At 39.9% G+C, this 25,705-nt stretch overlaps 1 protein-coding gene across 2 annotated transcripts in view; it reads right to left on the reverse strand.

The window, feature by feature from the left end:
* Window positions 1–25,705, reverse strand: part of LOC119551748 (metabotropic glutamate receptor 2) — a 114,836-nt gene that overhangs the window by 63,324 nt on the left and 25,807 nt on the right. Inside the window, exons 1-2 of one of the 2 annotated variants that reach the window (XM_037861270.1) lie at window positions 20,605–20,865; window positions 4,471–6,041 (exon numbers count right to left, since the gene is read on the reverse strand). In XM_037861270.1, the coding sequence (XP_037717198.1) occupies window positions 4,471–5,743 (1,273 nt within the window). In that variant the 5' untranslated portion in view covers window positions 5,744–6,041; window positions 20,605–20,865. Of the gene's footprint in view, window positions 1–4,470; window positions 6,042–20,604; window positions 20,866–25,705 lie in introns of those variants that run through there. The other variant, XM_037861271.1, reaches the window with a different exon arrangement.

Here is a 25,705-nt window from a genome sequence, read left to right on the forward strand (position 1 = left end):
CACGATTAAGATTGCCATTCAACACTTTTAAACTTGTCCACTTTCTTCAAAAAAGTACAAAAAAAAACTCGCTTTTTTCATACAGTTGAACTAATATATAGATTTACGGAATACACATTTTATTTGACAAATTTTTAATCCTTTTTTTTAAGGCAAACGAACATCTAGGAGTTATTATATTTTCCAAGAGAAGGAGGAACTCTTGGTTTGCGATCAGAACTGCTACCTTCATTTTGATTAGAAAAATCAGGAAAAAAAAGATGGTTTGCGGTGAACTTCATAGGGCACCGCAGGATTAACTGAAATATGAAAATCAAACTGCGCTTAAAAGCTAACCACAAAACCATCAATGAATTTTTAATATTTTTGCTTTTTGCATCACTTTGAAATTATATTGGTTCTAATGGCAACAAGCTGACTTAAAGGATTTTTAGTTCTACACAATTATTTTAGGATTAGTTAAAAATGTAAATAAATAAATAATAAGTTAATAGTCCCATCTAAATTTTGTTAAGAATGGGATTAAACATTTTTTTCAGTTCCGTGAAAATATAGTAAATACCGATAGTTCTTATGGTGATGTAGTCCTGTGATTAATAAACAATTTTACTCTAAATTCTAAAATCGTGAGAAATAGCTTTCCCTCAGAGAAGAAAAGATCAAAAAACAACTAAGCTAGAATATATTTTCACATTGATTTTCCGATCGATCCTGTTGAAACTACATACATATATGACTCAGTCGTCTGATTAAAAAGCAATTTAATTCGAAGTTCTGAAATCCAAAAAAGTGTGTTGTACTCCAGAGTACTGACTTTTAATATATCTTGTAATAAAGTGAAAAGTGGACGAACGGACAGACAGGCGGACATGGGTAGATTGACTCGCCAAGAGATGCTAATTAAGATGATATATTCTATATACGGTTGGAAACGTCTCCATCGCTGTGTTGTAAATTTGTGATTGAAATCAAATTAAAAGGGTATTACTTAATAGTCATATCAAATTCCAAAAAACAATTTTTAATTTTTATCTTAAAAAAATCTTAAAATCTTGTTTTTAAAAAATTTTTAAATCGTTTTTGGTTCTGTGCATAAAAAAGTTTAGCAAAAAGACAAACTTTTTTGCAGTTGTGCAAATGTGAATTCCAATATTAGGTGAAGTGGGCGGGTTGCAACATGATATGCTGCTGAACAATTGAATACTATTGAACTAAACAGGGAATTTGCGTGTATATTGGCAAACGATTTGCATATAAACAAAAAATAACATCCATTCAATCGAAGAAGCGATTTGAATGTAGCACACAATGGTGGTCTTTAATACTTGTTAAAGGTTATAACGCTAATAGCACGGCCTTGTAGCTGAAATATACCACGATTTCAATTTGTGGGAGGATTATTTGGCTTGTATTGTTTGCACTTTTTTGTAAAAGGCTTTGATGAGAAATCGACAATACCACGAGAGAATGAAATGAATCATGAGCAGTAAAAGTCGTGGAGAAGTCCATGAAATATTGATTCACCGTAGAAATCGTATTAAACGTGTACAAATATAAGCAAGTACTTGCATTTTTATGGCTTCTGAGTTTTTCATTTGCATTTCACACTCGTTTATTTCAGACCCTGTGTTTTCCCTTCGAATATATTTTTTTCGATTTTTATTCAATTGCTATATTTTTTGTGGTTTAAAATTGTTGATATTCTGGCGACGGCATGTTCGGCCCTGCCAAACAATAAATTTCATTGTCGCGGTGTAAAATACTTATTTCCAAGCAATCGCACACAACAATTTAACGTATATTTTATATTTGGGGCTTAGAGAAGAACAAACAACTACCAACGTATATGCTAAAACTATTGTTTAAACCAGAACTGTATGTACAAAGTGGAACCGTATCAAAATGTGCGTCCTGATATATTAAATAAATATTAAATACTATCAATTAAAGCGCTTTTGAATTTTTCCCATTTTAATATCAAACATTGCATTGGTTAATCCAATTAGGATGAGTATGAGTAAACTCTATGCTAATTTATGACCTGCCACAAAAGTCAAAACAAGAAATGTAATTTAAGCAAAAAAGTTTGCAGTACAAAAAATTAAAAATGAAGAGAGAGGACAGCTTAAGTGGTAAAAGTAAAATTGCTTGAAAAAGTTTCAAACATTTCTGGGATGTAAATTTGTCATAAGAAAAATGGTACCTTATTACAAATTCAGCTCATTAATCTTAAACACTTCTTCGCTATATTTAACGAGGATCAAAATATTACTTGTTTTTAATGAACTAATACTTATATACTTATCTAGCATTGAAAACTGGCTGCTCTTAAAAAAGTATGTTTTTCGGACATCAAAAATTTTCTATTGTATACACATTTTAAAAAGTTAAAGAGGGTAATAAAAAGCATAAAAGATTTCTTGTTTTCCTGGACTTTAAATATTTATTTTGGCTATCAATAAATTAATTCAAATGTTCATAAAGCTTTAGTTAACTTATTGCATTATTTTGGGATTGCATATTAATTAATTTAAGAATTTACATTCCTAATGCATAGACATGGGATCTTATTTATTGGAATTGTATACAAATTTGCTTCATGTAACGGACCTAAAATCATATTTCGGAATATGTCAACGTTGCTTAAACTTGTTTGTTTTGAATATATGCCTCCAAGTAATAAAGTTGTAATTGATTTTGTTTAAGGTAGAATAATTTCTCAGTCGCGAGGCTTTTGATTAAAGATTAAAAACGAAAAATGCCAAGATATATAAGAAAAAATGCAATTATTTTTACATCGAAATGCAGAATTTTCCATAATTGAATACATTAACACTTCAATAAACAACTATACATTCTCAGTACCCAACATTACAAAAGAAAACGTTTTTAAATCAACCAATTCACCACTGACATCTTGTGACGTAGAGCGGAATCAAATTAATACACTCAAAACAAGGAAGAACGCTATAGTCGAGTACCTCGACTATCAGATACCCGTTACTCAGCTAAAGGGACCAAAGGAAAATGGAGATATGCAAGCAGCAAATGCGCCACCTACCGGCGGTAGACAGATTTAAGCGTTGTGGGCGTTAGAGTGGGCGTGGCAAAGTTTTTTTTAAATCAATCGATAGGTATTGACGAGACCAATACATTTCAGTTTAAATTTTTTATCTACCATGAAAATTGTGGGCGCCACAGACTTGGGCGGTTTGTGGGCGTTGGAGTGGGCGTGGCATATTCGCGTAATAAACTTGCGCTGCGCTCAAGCCTACGGAATCTAAATCTGAAATCTCGTTTCTCTATCTTTGATATTTTCCGAGATATCCGCGTTCATATTTACGATTTTTTGAAGTTTGTGGGCGGTTTGTGGGCGTTAAAGTGGGCGTGGCAAACTTTTTTTAGGTCAGTCGGTAGGTATTGATGAGAACAATACATTTCAGTTAAAATTTTTGTTCTAGCATCAAAACTGTAGGAGCCACAGTTTTGGGCGGTTTGTGGGCGTTAGAGTGGGCGTGGCACTCTTTTGAAACAAACTTGCGCTGCGCAGGAATCTCAGGAATCTGCATGCCTAATCCCAGTATTGTAACTCTTATAGTTTCCAAGATCTCAGCGTTCATACGGACAGACGGACAGACGGACAGACGGACAGACGGACAGACGGACATGGCTAGATCGACTCGGCTAGTGATCCTGATCAAGAATATATATACTTTATGGGGTCGGAAACGCTTCCTTCTGCCTGTTACATACTTTCCGACGAATCTAGTATACCCTTTTACTCTACGAGTAACGGGTATAAAAAGGCAGAAATTTACTCCAAAAAACATGAAAAAACTAATATGTACTGTAAAAAAATCTATAACAGCATTTTTTTTTATCACACCTTTTAAACATCAAATCAAAAACAAAACATAAAGTTAACCAACTTAAATTTAAAAACACAAATTTAAAATTGTTTTAAATACTTTTACAGCTTGCTATGATAAGACTCTGAGACGGTGCTAATGAAAAAAGTCATCTAATAAATTCTAAAAGTGGAAAATAAAACCTATGCTAAACATATTTCTTAAACCTTTTGAACTAAAAAAGGCGTATTTTTGGTATGCCATCATTTTCTGAAAACTTGTATTTTTATAAGCCTATTTACAAAAGTTTAGACTTTTAATACCACAACCAAAAAAAAACGTAAAATCCGATGTCTACTAATCATCATTGAGGTGAGATTTTTAATGTGATGGAGCTAAGAAAGTCCATTTTTTGGCCATCAAAAATGTTCTATTGTATGCAATTTTGTAGTAGGTAAAGAAGGTAATAAAATGCTGAAAAGCTTTCACATTTTCCTGGACCTAATAATTTTTTTAAGTTATCAAAAAATGACTCAATGTGTACACAATTAATTTCTGATTTTTTGTGAGCTTCTCAGACTGCACATTAATTGGACAGCGCGACAAAGATAATTGCACCCACCTTTGATAAAGTCGACGGCCATTTCCAGGCCGTAGGTGTCCTTGTCGCAGTCGTCCAGCAGGTGGGCGCCCAGCGTGACGTTCGGCAGCAGCTGGTGCTTGTTGACCTGGTCCAAGGTGTAGAGCATCGCCTCCAGGGCCTGGATGCCGCCCTGCGGCATGATGGGTCCGCAGGTGATGCTGTCCTCGCGCGAGTGGACCATCATCAGGCCGCCGAGAATGACGTCGCCCTCGAGCACTGCGGCGTGCTTGACCGGCCAGCCGGAGGCCGAGGTCGGCGGCGGGCTGTCCAGGGACTTGGCCAGGATCTGGGCCACGTTGCTGGCCCCAAAACCGGCTCCCAGCAGGCGGGGCGTGGGCACCGTCTTGCCACTAATACCCTCCGCCGTGCTCGTTAGTGACGGCGATATGGTCGATGCGGCTGCCACCGCCACTGCCACTGCCACTATATTGGCAGTTGTCGTCGCCGGCCACGCCCCTGTGGCATTTACATAGCCAGAGCTTAGTGCGGCATCCGTATTGAATTCTATTCCATCGCTCGGAACACTCTTATTGCCCCCGTCCCCCCGGTGGCGCTTTGTTTTTGCTGGCATTATTGCTGCCGTTGGCGTGGCTGTTGCTGCTGCTGCTGTTGCCGTTGCCGGTGCTGGTGTCTCGGCCATGTTTGTTTGGCTCGGAATCACTGCTCTTCCAATTTGGTCTTCTATTGTTGCTGCTACATTTATTCGTGCCATTTGCACAGCTGTGGGACGTGGGAGCAGCATGTGTTGCTCCCGTGTCAGCGATGTTGCTGCTGTGGCTTCTACTGCTGTTATTACTTCTGATGTTGCTGCTGGTGGAACTGCAGCTGCTGGCGTGATTGCGTCTAAGGTTGCCGCACTTTCCGTCCTCTTAAGTTCACCTTGTGCTGAATGGTTTCCGGTTGCCATTGTGGCGGCCATAAAGAAATCCGGAGCCCGTGTTGCCGATGGCGGATTAGGGATCGCAGTTGGGAGGGCGGGGGTTGCCGGTGTGTTCACAGGTAATTGGTTTGCAGGTGTCACTTGCAACATTTCCGCGGGAGCGGTCGCCACTTCACCAGCAGCTTTCATCTGTCGCTCAATGGCTTTTATGGTTTTGCCAGGTACTAGCGTTGAATTTAAATTGTCGCTTAATGCGGCGGCCGACCTTCCGTCATCAGTCAGCCCGACCAATTGCCGCTGGGACGGGCTGCCCCCCAGCAATGGTTGCTGCTGCTGCAGCAGCAACATCAGCGCGAGCAGCAGCGGTTGCATCGTAGTTACTGCTTCCTGGCACTTCGGCTTCAGTGCGGCAAGGACGTGGACATGGACGCGGACATGGAAGTGGGCAGTATACCGGGGCAGAGCAGCCTGAAGGACCAAGGCCAACGCATTTGTTGTCGGCACGGGCAGTTGGTTAAAATTCAATTAAGTCTCGACAGCGTCCGAAATTTTGTCTGGCCAACACGCGTTTTAATTAAGTTTGGCTCGCCGCGCTGAAATTGATGTGGCTGCTAATTTGCGCCCACTCCCGGCCAGAGCATTTTTATGGACTGCCAACTTTGTTGCACAACTGAAAAATAAACGAAAGTGGGGACTCAAGTTAGCCAGGATATAAATAGTAAAAAAACCATGAGGAGGAACGGAAGGCAAAGTGAATTATAAATGTTGGTGGGTAGGGGGGTTTAATGAGCAGTGAAAATATGCATAAAAATGAGCAAACATTTGTTTTTTAACAGCTATGTACAACAGCTTCACATTTGGCTAAAATTCTCACTGGGAAAGGAAATGATGTATGTATATGCTGCGGTAAATAAAAAACAACAAAAGACCTTAAACGCTAGGGAAAACATATTAAAAATTTCAGTTGTGGACAGCACACATTTTTGTTTAAAAACCACGGTCCTTAATTGTATTTAAAAAAAGTTTTAAAATATGAAGTATAAATTAAAGGATACCTTTATATTTTTATTAGTAGCATTTATAAACAGTCTATTTTTTAATTTTAATAAAAATAAGAACACAAGGTATGACATTTTTTAAAATTTTTTTTATAAATATAAATACATTTTTATTATAAGTCTTAAATGCAAATATATGTTAAGCCAATTGGTGTACATACCTACCACAAAAATCTAAAAACATTAGTGATTTATGAAACTAAATGTCCTATGAATTTTAATGCACCAATTGGCTGTAAACATGTTAGCATTAAATTTGTACTTTTAATGTAAATAAAAACGTTTTATTTTTTATTACTTATTTATACAAAAACCTAAAAAAAATAAGTTGAATCCCATATCCGATTTGACACAAGAACTTAAATTTTTTAAACTTATAACACCCATTTAGTTTTTTAGAAATAGCCCAAAATATTTATTATAAATATATAATATATATAATATATTTATAAATAAATAAATAAATGTATGACCTCTATTTGTATCATGTTTTATAGAGTTTCCTCAGAATGTTCAACGCTTTCCGCCAATCTTTCAATATCTATATTACTTGGATGCTCTAAATGTCAGTCCCCACGGCCATCGATCCAGTTGCTGTCAGGCCAAAGTGATGAGATTAATTAAATTTTGGGATGCAAGTCGGGACAGAGATACCGGGTCCAACATTTTCATTAGTTGTGACGCCCGTTAATTTATGGCCACGTTTCGGCCATTTGCGGCAGCCCTTCTCGGCGGCCCACACATCTTGTCTATTTTCACATGCCAGTTGACACTTATTTTGGGCCATGTGTCCGAATTCTCTTCGGCAGGCTGGCAAATCCTGCAGCTATTTCGGTAGCCCAAAGTCAACAAATGTTGGTAATGTGGGATTGGTTTTTCTGTTTTAAATGAAAAGTCCCACTAATTGTAATTTTATTATAATAGGTTTAGAGTTTTATTTAAATGAAATAGTGATAAGTAGTTCTGATTATAGTTTTAGGTATTTAATAGGGATTTTAACAGCGTTTTTAGATTATTACTCGCGTCGTTCTTTTACTTCGTATATATTTCACGTCTTTCGTCTTCGTCTCTCTCGTTCTAAGTGCTTGTACAAGACTTCCTTTTTCACCACGCCCATAAATAGTAGTGCTGTTCATCTGTGGTGGGTTCGGCTGACAAGGATGCCAGACCTATTCCCACAACTCGGCCATCCTTCTAAACATTCGTCCCGAATGTATCGTCGTCGTCCTCGGAGGATATATTCATCCATGGCTTCATGTATTCAGCGCAAGAGGTAGTGTATCTTGGTCCGTCCGTAGTTAGCGATTCCTTTACAACATCATAAGTGTCCTTCGGCTTGACTTTTGTAACGCGGTAGGGACCCAAGTACTTAGGCTTTAACTTAAGTCCACCGCCAAGTTGCGTGCGTTTGATAGCGACAATATCGCCAACTTTGTATGTTGCTGCTGGTCTACGTCTGAGGTTGTATGAGTGCTTGTTTTCATTCTGCATAGCCAGGATCTGTTGCTTTGCAGCTTTGCGGATCTCGTCTCGATTGTCCTGAAACATTTGTATCAACTCTTGCTCAATCATTTCCTTCAACAGGACGTCTGTTTTAGTGCGCATCTTGATGCCTACAAGAAGTTCGAATGGAGTTGTGTGTGTACTTCTGCAGTACGTCGAATTAATTGTCTGCTGTACCTGGTTCACGAACTTATACCACTTGCTGGGATCATCTAATGACAGTTTGGACAGTACAGATACAATTGTGGCGTTGAGGCGTTCGACTTGACCGTTTGCTCTCGGAACTCCAGTTGTTACTGCGTGAAGTTCAATGCCCTCGTTTTCACAATACTTCTTGAACTCGTCTGAGGTAAACGCTGTGCCTCGATCGGATATTATTTGAGCAGGATTTCCAAATATTGCGCTCTGAGCCTCTAGTCTAGTGATGACGTCCTTAGAGGATGTTGATTTCGTAGGATATAGCCAACAAAATTTGGTGAATCCGTCAATGACAGCAAGAATGTGTTTGTACGCCTTGTGAGTTGATTCCAGAGGACCCAAAAAATCGATGTGGAAGGTTTGAAGTGGCTCCGCTTCCTTGGGCAATGGGTGCAACTCTCCTTCTTTTTTCCCAAGCTTGCGGTTGGATACGATACACGGAATGCAGCATTTAATCTGTCTTTGGATCTTGTCTTCAAGTTTAGGAATGTAATATTTCTTTCCGATGATCTCTCTGGTTTTCTTTACAGAAAAATGACCTTTTTCATGAGCCTGTCGAATGATTTCACGTTGAAGGATCGGTGGTACAACAATAAGCTCATCGTCGTTCACCAATTTGTACAGCAATCCAGATCGTAAAAAGAAATTGTTGTGTATAGATTTCTCAGCAAGGATGTCAATTATGGCTTTTAATTCATCGTCTTGCGATTGAACAGACTTCAATTTGCTGTGCAAACTATCGTCGGAGATCATCATTACAGGGTAACGGCTTAGAGCATCAGCATGGCGTATGCGAGTGCCTGATCTGTGTTCGACTTCAAAGTCAAACTCCTGAAGTTCGAGGATCCAACGTGCGACTCTGGTGCAGACTTCTCTTTTCTCAATTGTCTTCGTGAAAGCATTGCAATCGCTGATCAGCTTGAAGTGCATACCCAACAGGTATATTCGGAATTTTCGGAAAGCTTCTACCACTGCCAGGATCTCCAACTCGTAGCTAGAAAACTTTCTTTCTGCGTCTGTAGTTTTCTTACTCATGTAGTACACTGGATGAACCTGGTTATCCTTAGGAGATTTTTGGAGTAAAACTGCCCCAAAACCGTCAATCGAAGCATCTGTATGAAGTTCTGTTTCGTGCTGCGGATGAAAAATTTTTAGCACAGGTTTTTGGGTAATCAAACTCTTAAGCTTGTTAAAAGCGTCAATCTCTCTGCCAGAAAAACAAAACTTGGCGTCATGCTTCATAAGATCGGTCAAAGGTTTGGCGATGATCGAAAAGCTCAGGATGAATTTGCGAAAATATCCAACCAGACCCAGAAAGCTTTGTAATTGCTTCTGGTTTGTCGGGAGAGGAAACTTCGTCACAGCTTTCGTCTTGTCGTCTGAGATGCTTATCGATTGGTTTTCAATACGATGGCCTAGAAACTCGATTTTCTTTTTTAGGAAGCAGCATTTCTTTAGGTTGATAACTAAACCATACTCCTCACAACGCTTGACGACTGTCTTGAGATTGGCTACTGCTTCGTTTTCGTTTGTAGCTGGGACTATGATATCGTCGACGTAGGGAATCGCAATACCAGAACGGGTCAAGTCTCGGAAAATGGCGTTAACGTGTCTTTGAAATACGCCTGGAGAATTCGTGAGGCCAAAAGGGACTTTCAGGAACTGGTACTGGCCATTGTGAGTTACAAGGGATGTGAACTTGCGGCTTTCTTCATCGACATTAACGTGGAAGAATCCGTTTTTGAGGTCCAGCGTGCTGAATACATGGGCATCTTGCAGGCGGTCTAGTTGGTCTTCGATCAAGGGAAGGGGAAACATATCTCGTACTATTACCTTGTTAATCCTCCTATAGTCAATGCAGAGTCGAGGTGTGTTGTCGCGTTTCTTGACCAGGACGACCGGACTGCTGTACTCGGACTCAGAATGCTCGATGATTCCGTCCTTGAGCCATTGTTCGATTTGATCGTCTATAATACACCGCTCGGAAAACGCGAATCTACGCGGGCGCGAATGTACGGGAGTGTCGTCCTTTAAAACGATACGCATTGAAACGTTTGTTGTTTTTGTACTCGTCGGTTTATAGTTCTTAATCAGATCGTAAACTTCGCGTTTTGCCTCAGTTGTTGCACTCTCGTCAATGTTTATGTTTAAATTTTCGGCACTTTCGACGTTGATTTTCATTAGCGCACCTAATTCAGTTTCGGCATGCTTTTCCTGGCTTTGTATTTTTATTCCGTCACGATTTATTATTATTTCAGCGTTGTTACAAAATTCTGCACCTAACACAACTTGCACGTCTAGAAAGTCAGATGAGACAACAAGAAAATTTTCTTCAAACACTTGATCGTCAACTTCGAATTCTTCTGTAAAAGAACCGAATGGTTTTACACGGTTGTTGTTCCCGAAACCGACAAGGAAAATGTTCACAGCACTCAGTTTTGGCTTGTTCAGGCTTAGGTACGTTGTTTCACTTACAATATTGTATTTGCTGCCTGTGTCAATAAGGGCTGTGTACTTGTTGCTTTTCATATAGATCTCTTTACACATCGAAAGTTTGTCATCGCATACTTTGCGCGTATTTTTCGGAGTTTCAACCGTTTCTATTTTGCCTGTGGGGCAGTCCTTCGATATGTGTCCAAAATTGTTGCAGTTAAAGCACTTTCGACCACTGTTTCGATTGGGGCACTGATTTGATGTATGGCCACCGGCACCACAGTTGAAGCAATGCACCTTTCTTTGCACTGACACTTCCTTATGACCCGCACTTTCTTTACCTATCGGGTATTTTGACTTGTCTTCGTAAATTTTAGGCTTTCCGGATTTTTCGCGAATTTTCTCGTAGCACTTCAATTTTTCCTTGAACTCCTTCAAGTCTTTGGCATTGTACAAAATCGATTTGTTTACACTTAAGTCATTGATGCCATCGATCACATATTGCATAAGTGCACAGTTGTCTACACTGCCACGAGAAGCGATTTCTTTCATTTTGAGGAGATATTCTTGAACACTTTCATTGTTTTTGATTTTTCTTTCGGATAGCAACTTATGTAATTGAGCACTATTTACTTCGGCTTTGAATTCTTTGATCAACGCGTTTTTTAACATTTGCCAATTTTTGATACCACGCTCACTCATTATAAAGACTTTAGCGAGACCTTTTAGAGAACGTTTCGCGAAGATGAGTTTTTGCAGGTCATCCCAATACATAATGGAAGCCATGTCCTCGAAATCGGAAATCCAAACCTCAACTGCAAGGGTGTCATCTCCACTGAACGGCCGAATAGAGTCTTCTACATCGCGGAAGTTTACAGAAAAACGCGGCGAATTCACAGCGAAACTTTGTACTGAGGCGGAATCGTTATTGTTGGACGCCACTGTGCCAGCCCGTGCCTTGTTCAGTTTTTTCTGCTTCTCAGTATTGCTTCGCACAGAGCGAAACTCGTCGTCGTCACCTATAGAACTTTTCTCGTCGTTATCTTCGTCATTCTCTTCTCGTTCGTCTACTTCATCATCTTCGGAGTCCTCTTCATCTGCATCTTCCAGCAGTTTTCCTGCGCGCAAATTGCGGAAAATGTGTAGCATGAGATCACTTTTGTCATGTTGCAAGCCCAAAATGTTGCAAATTATGGCAAGGTCGCTGTTTGACAAATTTTGCGCAACGTAAGACACCTTCTGGTTGAAAAGCTCATCAGTTTCAAAAAAGTCAAACCCGTCGAAACCCCTTAGTCGCTTTCGGTTATGCCGATCGCCGTCATTTTCGTAGACAAACTTGTGCAGCAGGTCAACATTTTTCTTTTTTTCAGATTTTAGCGCCTGTAAAACGGACTCAAAATCAGCTAGACTTGACATGTTTGCAGAAACAGTTCTTGGAAATGTTCGCTCGTACTCGTTGCTCTTCTTTACACTCGTATTCGTCGTTCTCAATCGCGTTCTCTACCCGTCGTTTATATACACATACGCGTCGTTATATATGTATATGGCAGATCACAGTGGTGGTTGTAGCGTCGTTTTCACACACTCGTACGTCGTTTTTTAAGTTTTTCCTCGTTTTCCACAGTTTTCGTCGTTTTAAATCTTTTCTTAAGCACACTTTTCGTCGTCTTACTTTTCACTTTTCACGTAGGTTGAGCCCCCATATTTGTGGGATTGGTTTTTCTGTTTTAAATGAAAAGTCCCACTAATTGTAATTTTATTATAATAGGTTTAGAGTTTTATTTAAATGAAATAGTGATAAGTAGTTCTGATTATAGTTTTAGGTATTTAATAGGGATTTTAACAGCGTTTTTAGATTATTACTCGCGTCGTTCTTTTACTTCGTATATATTTCACGTCTTTCGTCTTCGTCTCTCTCGTTCTAAGTGCTTGTACAAGACTTCCTTTTTCACCACGCCCATAAATAGTAGTGCTGTTCATCTGTGGTGGGTTCGGCTGACAAGGATGCCAGACCTATTCCCACAGTAATATTGGTGATATGCTAAAACATAACACGAAGGGCATTTAAGCCTTTTCTGACCTAGCATATTACCCGTGCCGCGCGTGGTGCGGCTTTAATTAATTCGTCGGGCAGTCTTAAAAGCTGCTGTAAATTGCACCCGCCTGCGGCTAATTGTGGAATATTTGCCTGGACCAATGAACCATAAATATGTAAAAATTGCAAACAAATATTCCCCAGGGGCTGTGGCTTGCCAGCCTTTTCGACCATAACTATACGAGTAAATAATTGGTTTGCCGACCCCCAAGTCCATCGAAAACCCATTACAGGGTCTCATTAAGCGGCGACAAAGTGGCTAATTGGTTTCGGGCCAGTCAGCGGAGCCCTTTTGTCAGGCAGCCGGTTATCTAATTAGTCCTCTATAATTAACGCAAATACTTTGATTAAATTGCCAGCCCCTGCAACTAAACATCCGCCTAATCCGGTTAGGTTGGTCCTCTAAAATGACGGGTGGGTATTTATTTTTTCAGAAGTCCATTTCCGGCAAATTACATCTTCCATAACCATTTTCCCATCTATTCAAGCAGGATATCCTTATTTGCTGACGCAGGACGGGCGGCTTAATGCCTACGCACTTTCTGTTGACTCACATTTGTGTGAATAGAGCTTACTGGAAATGGTTTACACTTGCAAAGAACTGCAAGGGAGGCATGTAAATAAATGGAAAATTTCAAAAGCACACTCCATTGAATTTATCATTTTTCTCGCCTAATCGCTCTGATTTAAAAGCAACATCTCTGGACCTCATGGGCTTAGGAAAATCTCATTTATTAAAAATTTCAGAAGAATTTTCCGCCTCAAGGACAAAAAGCATTTGACCCTTATCCTGCAATCGCCTTGGGCAAAGACTGTTATGCGGCCCGTGAGCACATGCAGGCAGCCGTTCAGGTAATGGCCAAAGTAACAGTTTCTGGCCATGATTTTTTATGTGCAAATTATGCACAGAACCCGAAAAAAGGGCTGCGCAAAAATTCAAAATTAATGACCATTTCCCTGGCCTCTAACCCGACACAGTCGGCTCTCAATTTGAAATATTATTTATTAACCCGCCATAATGGATGGCACGTGACGCGACTGGATTGGCGGACTGGCGGCTGACCACTTAAAGCGTGATTATCCATAATGAATATGCAGTCCGGTCGCAGCACAAGAATTTCATATTAAATATTAACAATGTGTGCGGAGCCATTTGTCAACACGCCAGCGGGTGTTGGTAAAATTTATAATGAGCTCATAAATAACTCAGTCAATGGGCTACTGGTACTTCACAAAAACGACAATTAAATCTATAAATTTTCGAGTACCAATCCCAGGCCCTTTAATTAACTGCACTGGTTTAGAGTGCACTTGGCCTTTTATTTCGAAATGAAATGTTGGTTAGAACGACGGAATATGGAAATTACCTCACTTTGTTTTAGAAATTTAGACCATTTTTTACATTCTTTAACATGGTAACATTGGTATTCTGATACTTAAACCATATTTTCAATACCCTTTTTTATGAAAAAAAATTCCTATTACCTACAAATTTATAATTGTTGTGTTGTATTATAATTTATGCGTTTCTCTGTATCTTTGGACAAAGTTATTTTACGTGTATAACTTAAGTTAGGGCGTGAAATGTAATTTATTCTGCCGCACGCAATTTGGTCAGCCATTTCTTTGACTTGCCCAAAACTTTTCGATTCTTTCCTTGCGTCTTACTCGTTTAATTTCATTTATTATCACTTTTATTGTTTTGCCAATTAAAAAGTTGGAGCATTTATTTTGTGTTCTTCCACTTTGTCGTCTTCGCCAACCGAGCGAGGCAAAAAAAAGTAGGATGCGATTTTAAGCACTTCGGCGACAAACAGAGAACGTGAAAAAGTTTTAAGCCAAGTTTTAATTAGTGGCGTCCAACATGCATAAGTTTAAAACCGCCGTAGAGGGGCTAAGTCCCCGTGGACCGACAAGGAGGCGAAAGCAGGGGCCAATTACCTATTCATGCACATCATCGCTGGCATTTGGGAGGTCTTTAAAGTTGGCCAGGTCAACAATGGCTTTATGGATCGCTCTACAAGTTGGCTTTAAAAGCATTCAACCCCTCCTGTCATCCATTGTGATTCTGGTCAAAGTTGGCTTGGCAGCGCTCCACACAAAGCGTCCGTGCTCCTGCCAACTCTCGAGAACTCTTAACTCTTCACTCTGCCGTTTCAGTCATGGCCAACGAAAACTACCATATACTAAATTCTATGCGATTTTATTCAAGTTTTCCAGTCGAAAAGTTTCCGGTCAGCGGCGCCAATAAATGTGCCACACGCGCCGCCACCCGCCCCCCTTTTCGCCCATCGAATGTCCTTTGCCGGCAGGACTTTGCGCCGACAGTTTTGCCGGCCATAAAGCGATGCTGGCGGCATTCCTCGCGGCCGTTTCGGCCCAGTAGTAAACAAATTAATCCCATTTTGCAAGTGAGCCCGCGGCCCGGACGGGGATCGGTATAAATTAAGTAATTAAGTCGATTGGGGCTCCTAGTTGGGTTAATTGATGCTGTGTCAATGCGTTTAGGCGCGCCTCTGCGCCCGCTTCTCCATTTCCTGTTAAATTAATTTGTTTTCGAAACTTGCGACATTTGCATTCCAAATCGGCGAGCGCACACATGGTGCAAAGCGAAAACAATCTTTTGAGTATTAAGATTTCATAAGTGGATTCCGTGAAGTGCGGGAAAAAGCGAAGCAAATTAATCAAAATTAATCGCGTTTCGCCGACGAAGCTGAGAGTAATTTTCAGCACACAGGGCGTATGCGCAACGCAGGCGACGGGCTCAAGGAGGCGCCCCCAAATACTTTTAAGTGCTCCGCAGGAGAGGACTCATTACGGAAATTGCTTTACACAGACCGAAATGAGCTCAGGCACATTTCGCATTCACATTCCAGCAGCTCAGGAGCTCTCGAGATCCGGAGCACCAGCATACTGGTACACCAGTCAACTTCCATTCGTCGAGTCGAGCCGGCAATCATATGCTTATTGAAGTGGGACGCGGTCTCCGCATTCCGTTTCACTTTATCAAATGAATAAGTTAACAAAACATTAAGTGGGGGCGGCGCGAGACAAACCCGAAAGGTAAAACGCATGCCACGCTTCTCATAGATATGCACGATACAGCTGAGGTCGACCGCACTGGTTTTCATGGGGCATTCTCTTAGAGAACGATGTTTCAATGAACAATCAAACTGTTCTGAGAAATACTATGGCACTATATTTAAAATTGCGTACTACGTAGGATATGCACTTATATAAAACAATAAAACAATTAGGTTAAATTTTAACTTAATTTTTGGAAGATTTTTTTTACACTTCTTATCTGGATAAAATATAGTTTCAGAGTTTCTACAGTGAAATTGGTTTAACTTTATTTATGTAAATGTGATGAATTTATATTCGTGCGTTCTAGAAAATTTGTTAAGTGTTTTGGAAAACAAAATCCTTTGACTTCATTAAATAAAAGCACATGAATTATGTATTTTCCTAGAAATAATGATTTCATGTTAGCTTGAATTTTTCCATACAAAATTCGTGTCTAATTAGTGTCGGACACAGAACTTGGTTGGTAGGGGCTTTCGAAAACAAAATTGTAAAGCGCACTTTTTTAACGGAACTTTTGTATAAGACTTCACCGGAATGGGGGGATAACCCCTTAGTCCCCCGTGGATTCACACATGGGTTCAATGTAACCTTTCAGAGTTTTAATAAGCAAGAATTCTTCAAAATAGTTGAAAGGAATAATCACAGAGTGTCAGACTTTTAACTTTCGATAACTAAAGGGTTTTTCCAGCAACTTTTTTATAGATCTTATGTTGCACTCCATTTAATGTGCAACGAATAACTTTTGACAACATTTTAGTTAAAGTGCCAACATTTACTTAATTACATTTATTTAATTTAGTACAATAATGCCTGGGAGTACACATTTTTTGAGGTATGAAAATTGCCACTTTCCCTTGGTTGGTAAAAAAGGGACAGCCTCTTACCGGTCCACATCAATCCCACTGTGCTGTCTGTCAGCAATTCCGAAACACGTCAAGACAGGAGCAGTCTTTTGCCAGACAAGTCCTGAGACTCCCCAACAGACCGCCCATATCTCGTCCTTTTTAATCCTCGTCCACAAGGCTGGCGGCTCCCGTTTCCCAGGATCCAGCATCTTCCTGTTGACAGAGCGGCTGTTTGTTTATTGATTTTGTGTTTTTTGGCGGTACGTGTATATGGAGATTGGCACTGATAGCATTCGAAATGATATACACGCCACATTAAATGGATTATTTAATGTTGTCACTCACGTACGTATGCCGAGCAAATGATGCGTGCCCCAGATAGTCCCCCCGAAAGCCCCTCCGCGGTAGGAGCGGTTCGACAACTGGGGCACACAATGTTGCCACGAATGCCTTGCCCCGATTACACCAGCGGGAGCCATATCCATTTGTCTTGTGCCCCGTCGCTTCGATTCCCGAGCGAAGGAGGTTAAAGTTGATTGTGCTTGAAATTGGTCGGTCTCGCTGTATGCCCCACTTGGTTACTCGTTTTAATTGGAGATGCGCCCAGCCCCTGGCTATATTCACCCGATTCCGGGGCAGAGCTCAAGCAATTTAAAAGCAATGTACAGCCCTAAAAGTTTTATTTGTTTTCCATTAATTATTAAATCGCTTAGCTTATTAAAAAGCGTCCTAAAGGCTATATATTGAAAAACAATTAATTTTATTCAAAAAGGATTATTCTTTTCTGTATCTATCCAATTAATATTATGAAGTAATGATGAGATGTCCTCTAACCCGAAATTTAAGATTAAAAGCATGGCCCAGAAAGCATATAATAAATGCAAATCTCTCAAAAACATACAGAGCGTCTTCTGCAATCATTGGAATAAGTCTTAAGTACCGAAATTTAACCTCAGGGCCCGCCTCAAATTAAGCAAGCTGACTGTAGTAGACAATGAGGGGATTATAAATGTGAGCAATCAAATATTGGTCCATGACAGCTTATTCCTGCTCATTTGCCATGAAGTGAATCCTCTATTAAACGAATGCGTCCATCAAAATGCACACATCGCACCCTGAGGCTGGCCTTTTGGCCCAGCTTACCGCTTGGCTTACTCGACTTAATGCTCGACTTGAATGCAACGTGCTAATTAAACGCATCCCAAAGGGGCGACTAGAACTATGCTTTCTATCAGGGGAATCGCTCATCTGTCTGCGATTATAATTAACCGTATTATTCAAGTTTATCGAGTGCGCACTCCACGCACCCCCTCAATAAATAATGGCACACAAACGGAAAAGCGGGAAAAGTGGGAAAAGCGGGTAAGGCAGGAAAAACAGCGGCTGTGGCCTAAGCCACTTTGGCTTAGCCCTTGATCTACGAGCTGTAGCCAGGATAATTCCACATATATTCCTGTACGACGATGTTCACATACGCGTTTCAGCCATGAGTAGCGTATTTGTAACGCAAATAAGGATGAAAGGCGGGCTAACTTCCAGCAGGAGGTTCATAAATCAAAGGACACGTACATAAATAAATAATGCGGATTTAAGCACTCGCAGAGGAAATTTCTCTTGCCTATACAAGCACTCAAAATCGCTGTCAGGGCCCATTCAAAATTCATGGTTCCGATTGCACAAAAGCGCATCCTAGGCCAATTGAAAGGCAATTTGGGTGCCGGGCAGCTCATTAGTACAGGATGTTCCTCTCTGATTACTGCCAAACGGCAAAAGGAAAAGTTGGCCTTTCCCAGAATAAAATTCAAACTAATCCCATAACAATCAAATTCAAATGCAGATGCAATAGAGATTTCGGCAAAGCTTTCCAAACTTTGAACTAGTCAATTGTGGTTGAAAGCTCAAATGATTTTCGTAGACTAACACTCAAATAATTTTGAATCTGACTTTGTGACTCTTATTCTCACTTAACAAGAGGCCAGCAGCTCGTGGGCTGTATTTCTTACAGAATTCTCGGTTTAATGACAGCCCTGGTCGGCTTTAAAGAGCCGTAAAACCGCCAAATGAAAGCTGAAATAATAAATATTAATGGCGGCAGGGAGGCCCCCGAAGGCGACCACTTCCGAGACCCAAACTTTGCTTCTTTTCCGCTCCTAAAATATTTATTTATTCACGCACTCGCAAGCCCCCGGGCTCAATTTGCACTAGAGCACTTATTGTTCTTAATCTGCTCATGGAAAATTTAATTAAAGCAATGGTTTCGGCGGGGCGAATTCAATTTATGATAGGGTCCAGCATCAATCATGCATATCCAGTGACAACGGGGCGTTCCCGAGGCCACGCCCCACTGCCCATCCAAATATCCTTAAAGCCCTGGCCCCAGTCCTAAATGGCCGAAAGTCCTTCGAGCATGAAAATGTAGCAAATGGCATTTTGTGTGCGCAGACCCAGGACTTTGGCCACCTCGTCTCAATTTAATATACTTTCCACACTTTAAATAGGAAACGCCTTCGCATAATTGCTGTGTGAAGGCGCAAAGGGCATTTTAATTAAGTAAGCCGGGGAGAAAAAGTAGTCGGACAAGAAGTGTGAAGTGGCCAAGGGAATACGTGATTACCATTTTTCAATTTCATCAGTCGGAAGTTGCCAGTTATGGCATTAGGGCTGGAAAGTAAAAATTACTTTTTAAAGCTGAGCAAAATTTAATTTTCACCCATGGGTAAGTCCTGAGCAACAAGAGAGGTGATCAATCTCGAAAAATTTATCAAATTCACAGGGGAAACTATACATTTGACCTGACCCAAAAAGGTCTCGCAAACAAACTTTTAACTCATTTTCCATTCATTTTCCAAAGCATTAAGCCCAGAAACTTACTGTAAACACCCACATAATCTTTCTGGTCGTTTTTCGGCTATATTGGGAACATAACTAGAGCCAAAATTCGTTTAAAAGTTATTAACAACTGTTTATCCTCTTTCGGCTTAGCCCCTGATATAATTATTGCTACCCGTTCAAGGACATCCAGGGTTATGAGCGAAAAACTTTACTTTGCAAATGCAACCAAAAGCTTGTGGCTTTACCTTTGCTTTAAAAGTCGTTTATCATTCGCCCCGCGCTCTCATTATTTTGGGCAATGACCCACGTCTAATGAGCTGGGTTCCAACTGGTGCACAAATGAAATGAAGGTTCCGGGAAAGCACTCAAGCTACTGCAGTCAGTCTTTTCCCGGAAACTTAGCTTTGGAATACTTTTCAGCGTTGAGCATTTCGCAAATATATATATCAGCTAATGCCAGAAAATTTGCAGAACTACTTAGTTGTTTTATTACGTACATTACGAATGAATACCTTGTAGGTAAAAGCTTGACGTAATTAAAATGTATGTGTTCCGAAACATTACTATCTGTGCTTAAATATTCTGCAAAGAACTCTATGCCACTCGAATCTCATTAAAGGTTTCGAGACATTTGCCAATTTATTTTATAGTAATCCAAACGAGTTTGGAGCCATTAATTTTTACAGCACTTGAAGCTTTTTCAATCCTGCCTTTGCTTTGTTTGTTTTGAATTTTCATTTTCTGAATGCGCAATTATTTCGCCGAATAATTGATTTTTATTAGATCTTCGTCTTGGGCTGGCAAATTAATTTTCCCTTCGTGTCCACATTTGTCACCCGGCGGAACAACAAAACACCCGAGGTCGACGTAGGAGTGGCATCAGTAAGTCATATATAACCGAGCGCCATCTTTGACATTGGGCCACGTTCCTTTTGTTGCCACTTGCCCCCGGTTTTTGCCCCTTAACCCCAGCCCCGCCCCCGCCTGAGATCCTGAGCTCGTGGCCTGCGTCATAAATCAGCTTTGTTGCATTTAAGTCGGTGCAAACAAGCTCACACAATAGCAATAAGCCAGCCAGCTAGAACCATATTTTTGCCTACCGAGATTTATAGATTTGCATTTGTCTTGGAGCGAAAATTGTGCATTCATAGTTAGTTACGACGCACGGAAGTAAGAACTTACTTTTTTAATCCACGAATATTCAGTTTTATCCTCTGTGAGATTCGGACTCTGGCAGGCTTACAGTATTAACACTTTGGCTTTTTACGTAACTTTAAGTAACTTTGTTTTAGTTATTTTCGGACCTCACTTTGCTTTCCTAAACCTTAAATATTTTATGCCAACATTTACTTAATAACGTGTACGCTCAGCACTTTTAGTTTTTATATTTTTGTACCCATGTTTATGGTATTTTCAGATGATATTTCGGTTTTAAAATATTTTATTTTATTACTTTTAGATTTAACTGTTTAAATTTAAAATTCAACACACAACAATATATTTGCAACATTTACTTAAATATTTTTATGAATTTTTATAGCTTCAATTTGAATTTAAATGTTTATATTTAATTTGGTAAGGTCAACGGTATTGGTAATATTCTTCAATCTGTAATCACTTGAACTTCTGAATCGTTGGGAAGTCTGTTCACAATTGTTTTTAACCGACAACTGGCCGAAGGACCAACCGTGCTCCTTGGATCCGCGTTTAAGACTGACTGGAGTTTTGCCGAGTGACGACCAGAACATCGGGATGCTGTTAGCTAATGTTTGGGAAATTTTCTAACAGAGCTCTGCGAGATGCTGTGGACGGCTCTGTTAACCTGGCTACTCAGCGAGGGATATTAAAAGTTACGGCATGGGAGCCAAGAATTTTATTGAAAATAGATATTAAGGAATATATTAAAAATACATTTATTTTTTGCTGGTAATAGAATTTACCCCCTTACTGGGGCAAGCAGTTCCGTACGTTAAGAGGTTGCATATCTCGCATTAGCCATTTGCTTTAAGCACCCCTTCTTGGTACAGATTTAATGGGTAACATTGACATTAAAGTTTTGTGCTTAGGATAAACACTATCATAATTGATTACTGCGAAAATGGGACAAGAATCATCGTCCAACAGGACATTCATCTTATTTCCGTGAGGCCGATAACTTCATGAGCCACGAAAAATTTCGGAAGCCATAAGTTTTCCCCGCCATACATCAAATATGCTTGGCTGGCTTTTCCTGGCCGACCCACAAAATGTACGGCAATAGTTGACAAAACATCTGTAGATTAGTGCGCTCTGCCGCAAAGTAAATGTTGTACATGTGTCACACCCAGAAAAACAAGTGCTTATTGGGGTACTGGACTCTGGGAAGATTAGCCGCAAAACCTCATATCCACTCCATGTCCCCAGTGAGATTGTGCAGAGTCATTTAAATTTGTTTCACTTTTTTTCACATGTAAAACTTTTACATACCACAGGAATTGAGTAGCATTTCAGGTGAAGCAGAGTAGTTCTAGGAAGGCAACTCTTGGCAGCCACAAAATGACATAAAATAACCAGTGACCCTTGCTGAGTTGGAAAAATAAAAGGTTAAATTACTAGTCGCTCTCTATTTTGGACATTTTTTCGTTCGTCAGATATTTGTAGTATTTAATTAACCAAATAATAATAAGACTCTTACATGGTAAGGGTTTTTAAATTGTTCAAAAGAATACCTGGCACAAGTGAGGTATATAACTAGCCCAATTCTTACAAGTAAAGAAGCATTTGCTTCCTCAACTATTTTTCCAGGAAAGCAATCTTTCGTTCTGCATTTTCGTTCTGCATGTTATGTTTTACCAATTTCTGCATCTTAGACTTTTCTGGGAATGAAACACACAATTATGAACATATTATACTGAAAAGGTCAGGAAGTAGGAATACATATTTGAGTATCATTAGAGCTATCTAATAGCCTCACCCTCAATACAAAATCCTCTTTGAGTGGCCCTACTAGGTTCTAACAATGACCAAGGCCTTCCTTCTGTTGCTTGGAACGGAATCCATTTCAGTGGCAGGGTTTTTCCGCAAATCAATGATTATTTTTTTTGTTAATTTATATTTTCTATTAATTACTCCCATTCGGGTGCAAATGAAGTGCAAAAAAAATGTTAAGCGCTTAACGCACAATTAGGCAGTCAGCCAGAAGACGTGTAAAGTGCGTGCCAATGAGCATTAAATAAATATTTGCACGAGAGCTCGGATAAACAGCCAGGACCAAGAACAAGGAGTCGGGCCGGGGAAGACGTGCTGAACATTTAATACCACTGCATGTCGTTGGTCCGCAAGACGACAGGCAGCTGATAATGACGACGATGACCTGGTCGCTTCTCGGCTCTCGTTTCTCGGCCCTCAGACCTCAGGACTGACCCCTCATCCATGACTGTGCCCATCCGTTCTTTTTCAGGTTGAGCTTTTCCTCCTTTTTTGTTGACAGCATAATTACGTTGATGACAGCCGTTCGACGTGGGAGTTGCTAGACGCTAAGCAAACACAGACTCTGCATTGGACATGGAGGTGGACGTGGCGCCATTAAGTGACCCCAGAGACCCGGACGTACTGCATGCCACCACCGAACATGTGCGAGGGGGTGGCAAGGTGGTTAGGTGGGTGGCTGGTCAGGGGATCCGGTGGCAGGTGCCTCTGGTGGTCAACTGTAATGGAGTGTTGCGCACAATGGTATGCTGGGCTATAAATAAAGTGCAGCTCTGTCCAGATTATCGGTTCGCCCACTGTGCACCGAGCTGCAGCTGCCAGCCACATGCGTCCTTGGCGTCCCACTGTGCCGGATGATAAACTGCACGGCATTAGTTTAAAGTCCCGGCGAACGCAGCGCATTTCCCTACCAAATTGGAAACACTATTGTGTTCCGGTTTCGCTTCACTTCAAAATCTTGCACATTTACATTGGCTGCAATTTGTTTTTGTTTGGCCGCTCAGGGACATAATAAAGTGCACCAAGGACAATTCATTATTCACTCGGAGGCCAGGAGTTAATTTATTTAACAACTACCACGTGCCAGTTTGGCTTTCCACTCCGGTTGGTTAACCCAAAAGCTGTTGATTTCTCAATTCAATTTATTTCAACACCTGTTTCACAGAGATGTTAATCGGGAACCTAATCGCAAAGCACCATCATTCTCATCTGTCGGCTTTCATTACCTCCGGCATTCAGTGTCTTTCACCCGATTCTTCGCTGTCAATGCGACCAAAACATTTCACTCTCTATGATCCAAAATGTGTCGTGTTGATTGACAATTAAAATTTGGTTTGCGGTTTAAGAGGTGATATATATTAAATTGTACTTATTTTATATTCCCGTACAAACCCACATGGCAGTGTGAAGTTGGACCAGCGGTTGAATACATAATTTAAATTGTTTAATTTATTGAGGTTCCCATATATGCATATTAAATTTATGCCTAAGCTATTTTCGATAAAGAATATCTTTCACAAAAAAAATACGAAAAAGTACAACAAAATATATGCCTAATGAATTCAAAGTTTCGTATTACATATTTAAACATAAAAAATAATTGCATGATTTAATTTGACAATATTTAAATCGAGCTGTCAATGTGTTAAACATTTTATCATTAAGTTGGTCTGTCATAAAAAAAAATTATAATTACGCTTTCACATACGTACAATATTTAAATTATCTCTGATTGTTTAATTTATTAATTCCATATTTCAAATTAAATTAAAATGGAATGTGATGTCTTTTGTTTTAGTACGACTTTCTAATTAATATTAAAAGAATGCCTTAAAATACTTTAAAGCTGCTTTGCAGAATTTTTAAAATGTATGTTTTCAGACATGTTTGCCCTAGTCCTGGCTTGCACATCAACCCGACAGTGAATGGAAACAAAACTACAAATGTATGGACAAAATAGCTATAGTTTCGGAAGACCACAGACCACACGCTTCCATAAACAAGCGGGAAAGTTTTCTTTTGGTAAGTGGGAAACTTTGTCCTGCTGCCATGACAATAATCGTGGTAATGGGCTGTCCCATAATAATGCTAATGGTGCCTATGGGTGCGGAGTCTGGACTCAACACGCCCAGCAAATTATAACTGCCGCCGGCACAATGGCGAGATGAGAGTTTCAATTTCCTGCGCGGATCCGAGTGCCAGAGGCTGGGAAAGCGGCACATAACTGAGTGTGCAATTTCCCCATTAGCAAACGCCTGAGAGCGAAAACTTTTTAATTGTGCCACAACAACCCAAGCTTCTTGAGAGAAATGCAGTGTACACCAACATTCCAATTCTGTGGCGCCTGCAACATTGTGAGGCTTTCAGAACCACCCACCCACTCAGCCTGGCTATCAAATCAGGCCAATTAGTGCACGTGGGATGGCGTCAAAGGATTCCCCAGAACCGACCACCAGTTGGGTTTGCCCTCATCGAACTTAAAGGAACTTATCAAAGGAACCGAAAGGTGATTTCAGTGCTGAGAAATTCACCTTGACGAAAATGAACAGTTAGTGCTTTCAGAATCTTAAAGGGACTCATTAAGTAGTCCAGTTCTTTGCGACAAAAAATGTTTCAAATGAAAATATGTATTTTTTGTGTAATGGATTGTTCTATAGGAGTTCCCAATTAGTGTCCAAAATAATACTAGCCATTTTGGTTCAAAACGAAAAACCGGTTTCAAATACCTTCCCAAAAAATATGTTAATTTTGGTCCATAACATTTGGAATGTTTTACACAAAAAAGGTCCGTGTTGCATAAAAATCGATTGATCCGTTCAAAAGTGGTAGTTTCTCAACTATTTTTGGCCGAAAAACTCAAAATATTTTTTATGGTGGCAATCCTACATGCGACATCCTTAAAATCACACTTGTGTTTGTTTTGACATACACTTCTACGTAAAAATTACCATAAATATGTCACCAAAACTAAGTTTTGAGTAGCCGGGTTTCCCCCTATAGATTTTCAAATAAAAATTTGTGTAAAATTTATATCAAAATATATTTCAACACGAAGAAATTTTTTGATTTAAAGGCAAACCGATTTAGAAAAAATCGAAATACAAATTAAATTTAAATCCCAAACTCGAATTCTTTTTAAGAGGCTCCCCACCAAAATGTACAACGATTTTTTTCTGGTTCAATATTAAAGAACTTAAAACACAATTTTATAAACATTTTTCAATACATCTAAGCGGAATCTTTGGTATTCAAGTAGGTATTTAAAAAACACTGTTTATATGTTTTCACATTTCAATTTTTCAACCCCTTATCTTTA

The sequence above is a fragment of the Drosophila subpulchrella genome, chromosome 2R (genome assembly GCF_014743375.2).
Source record: "Drosophila subpulchrella strain 33 F10 #4 breed RU33 chromosome 2R, RU_Dsub_v1.1 Primary Assembly, whole genome shotgun sequence".
NCBI lineage: Eukaryota > Metazoa > Arthropoda > Insecta > Diptera > Drosophilidae > Drosophila > Drosophila subpulchrella.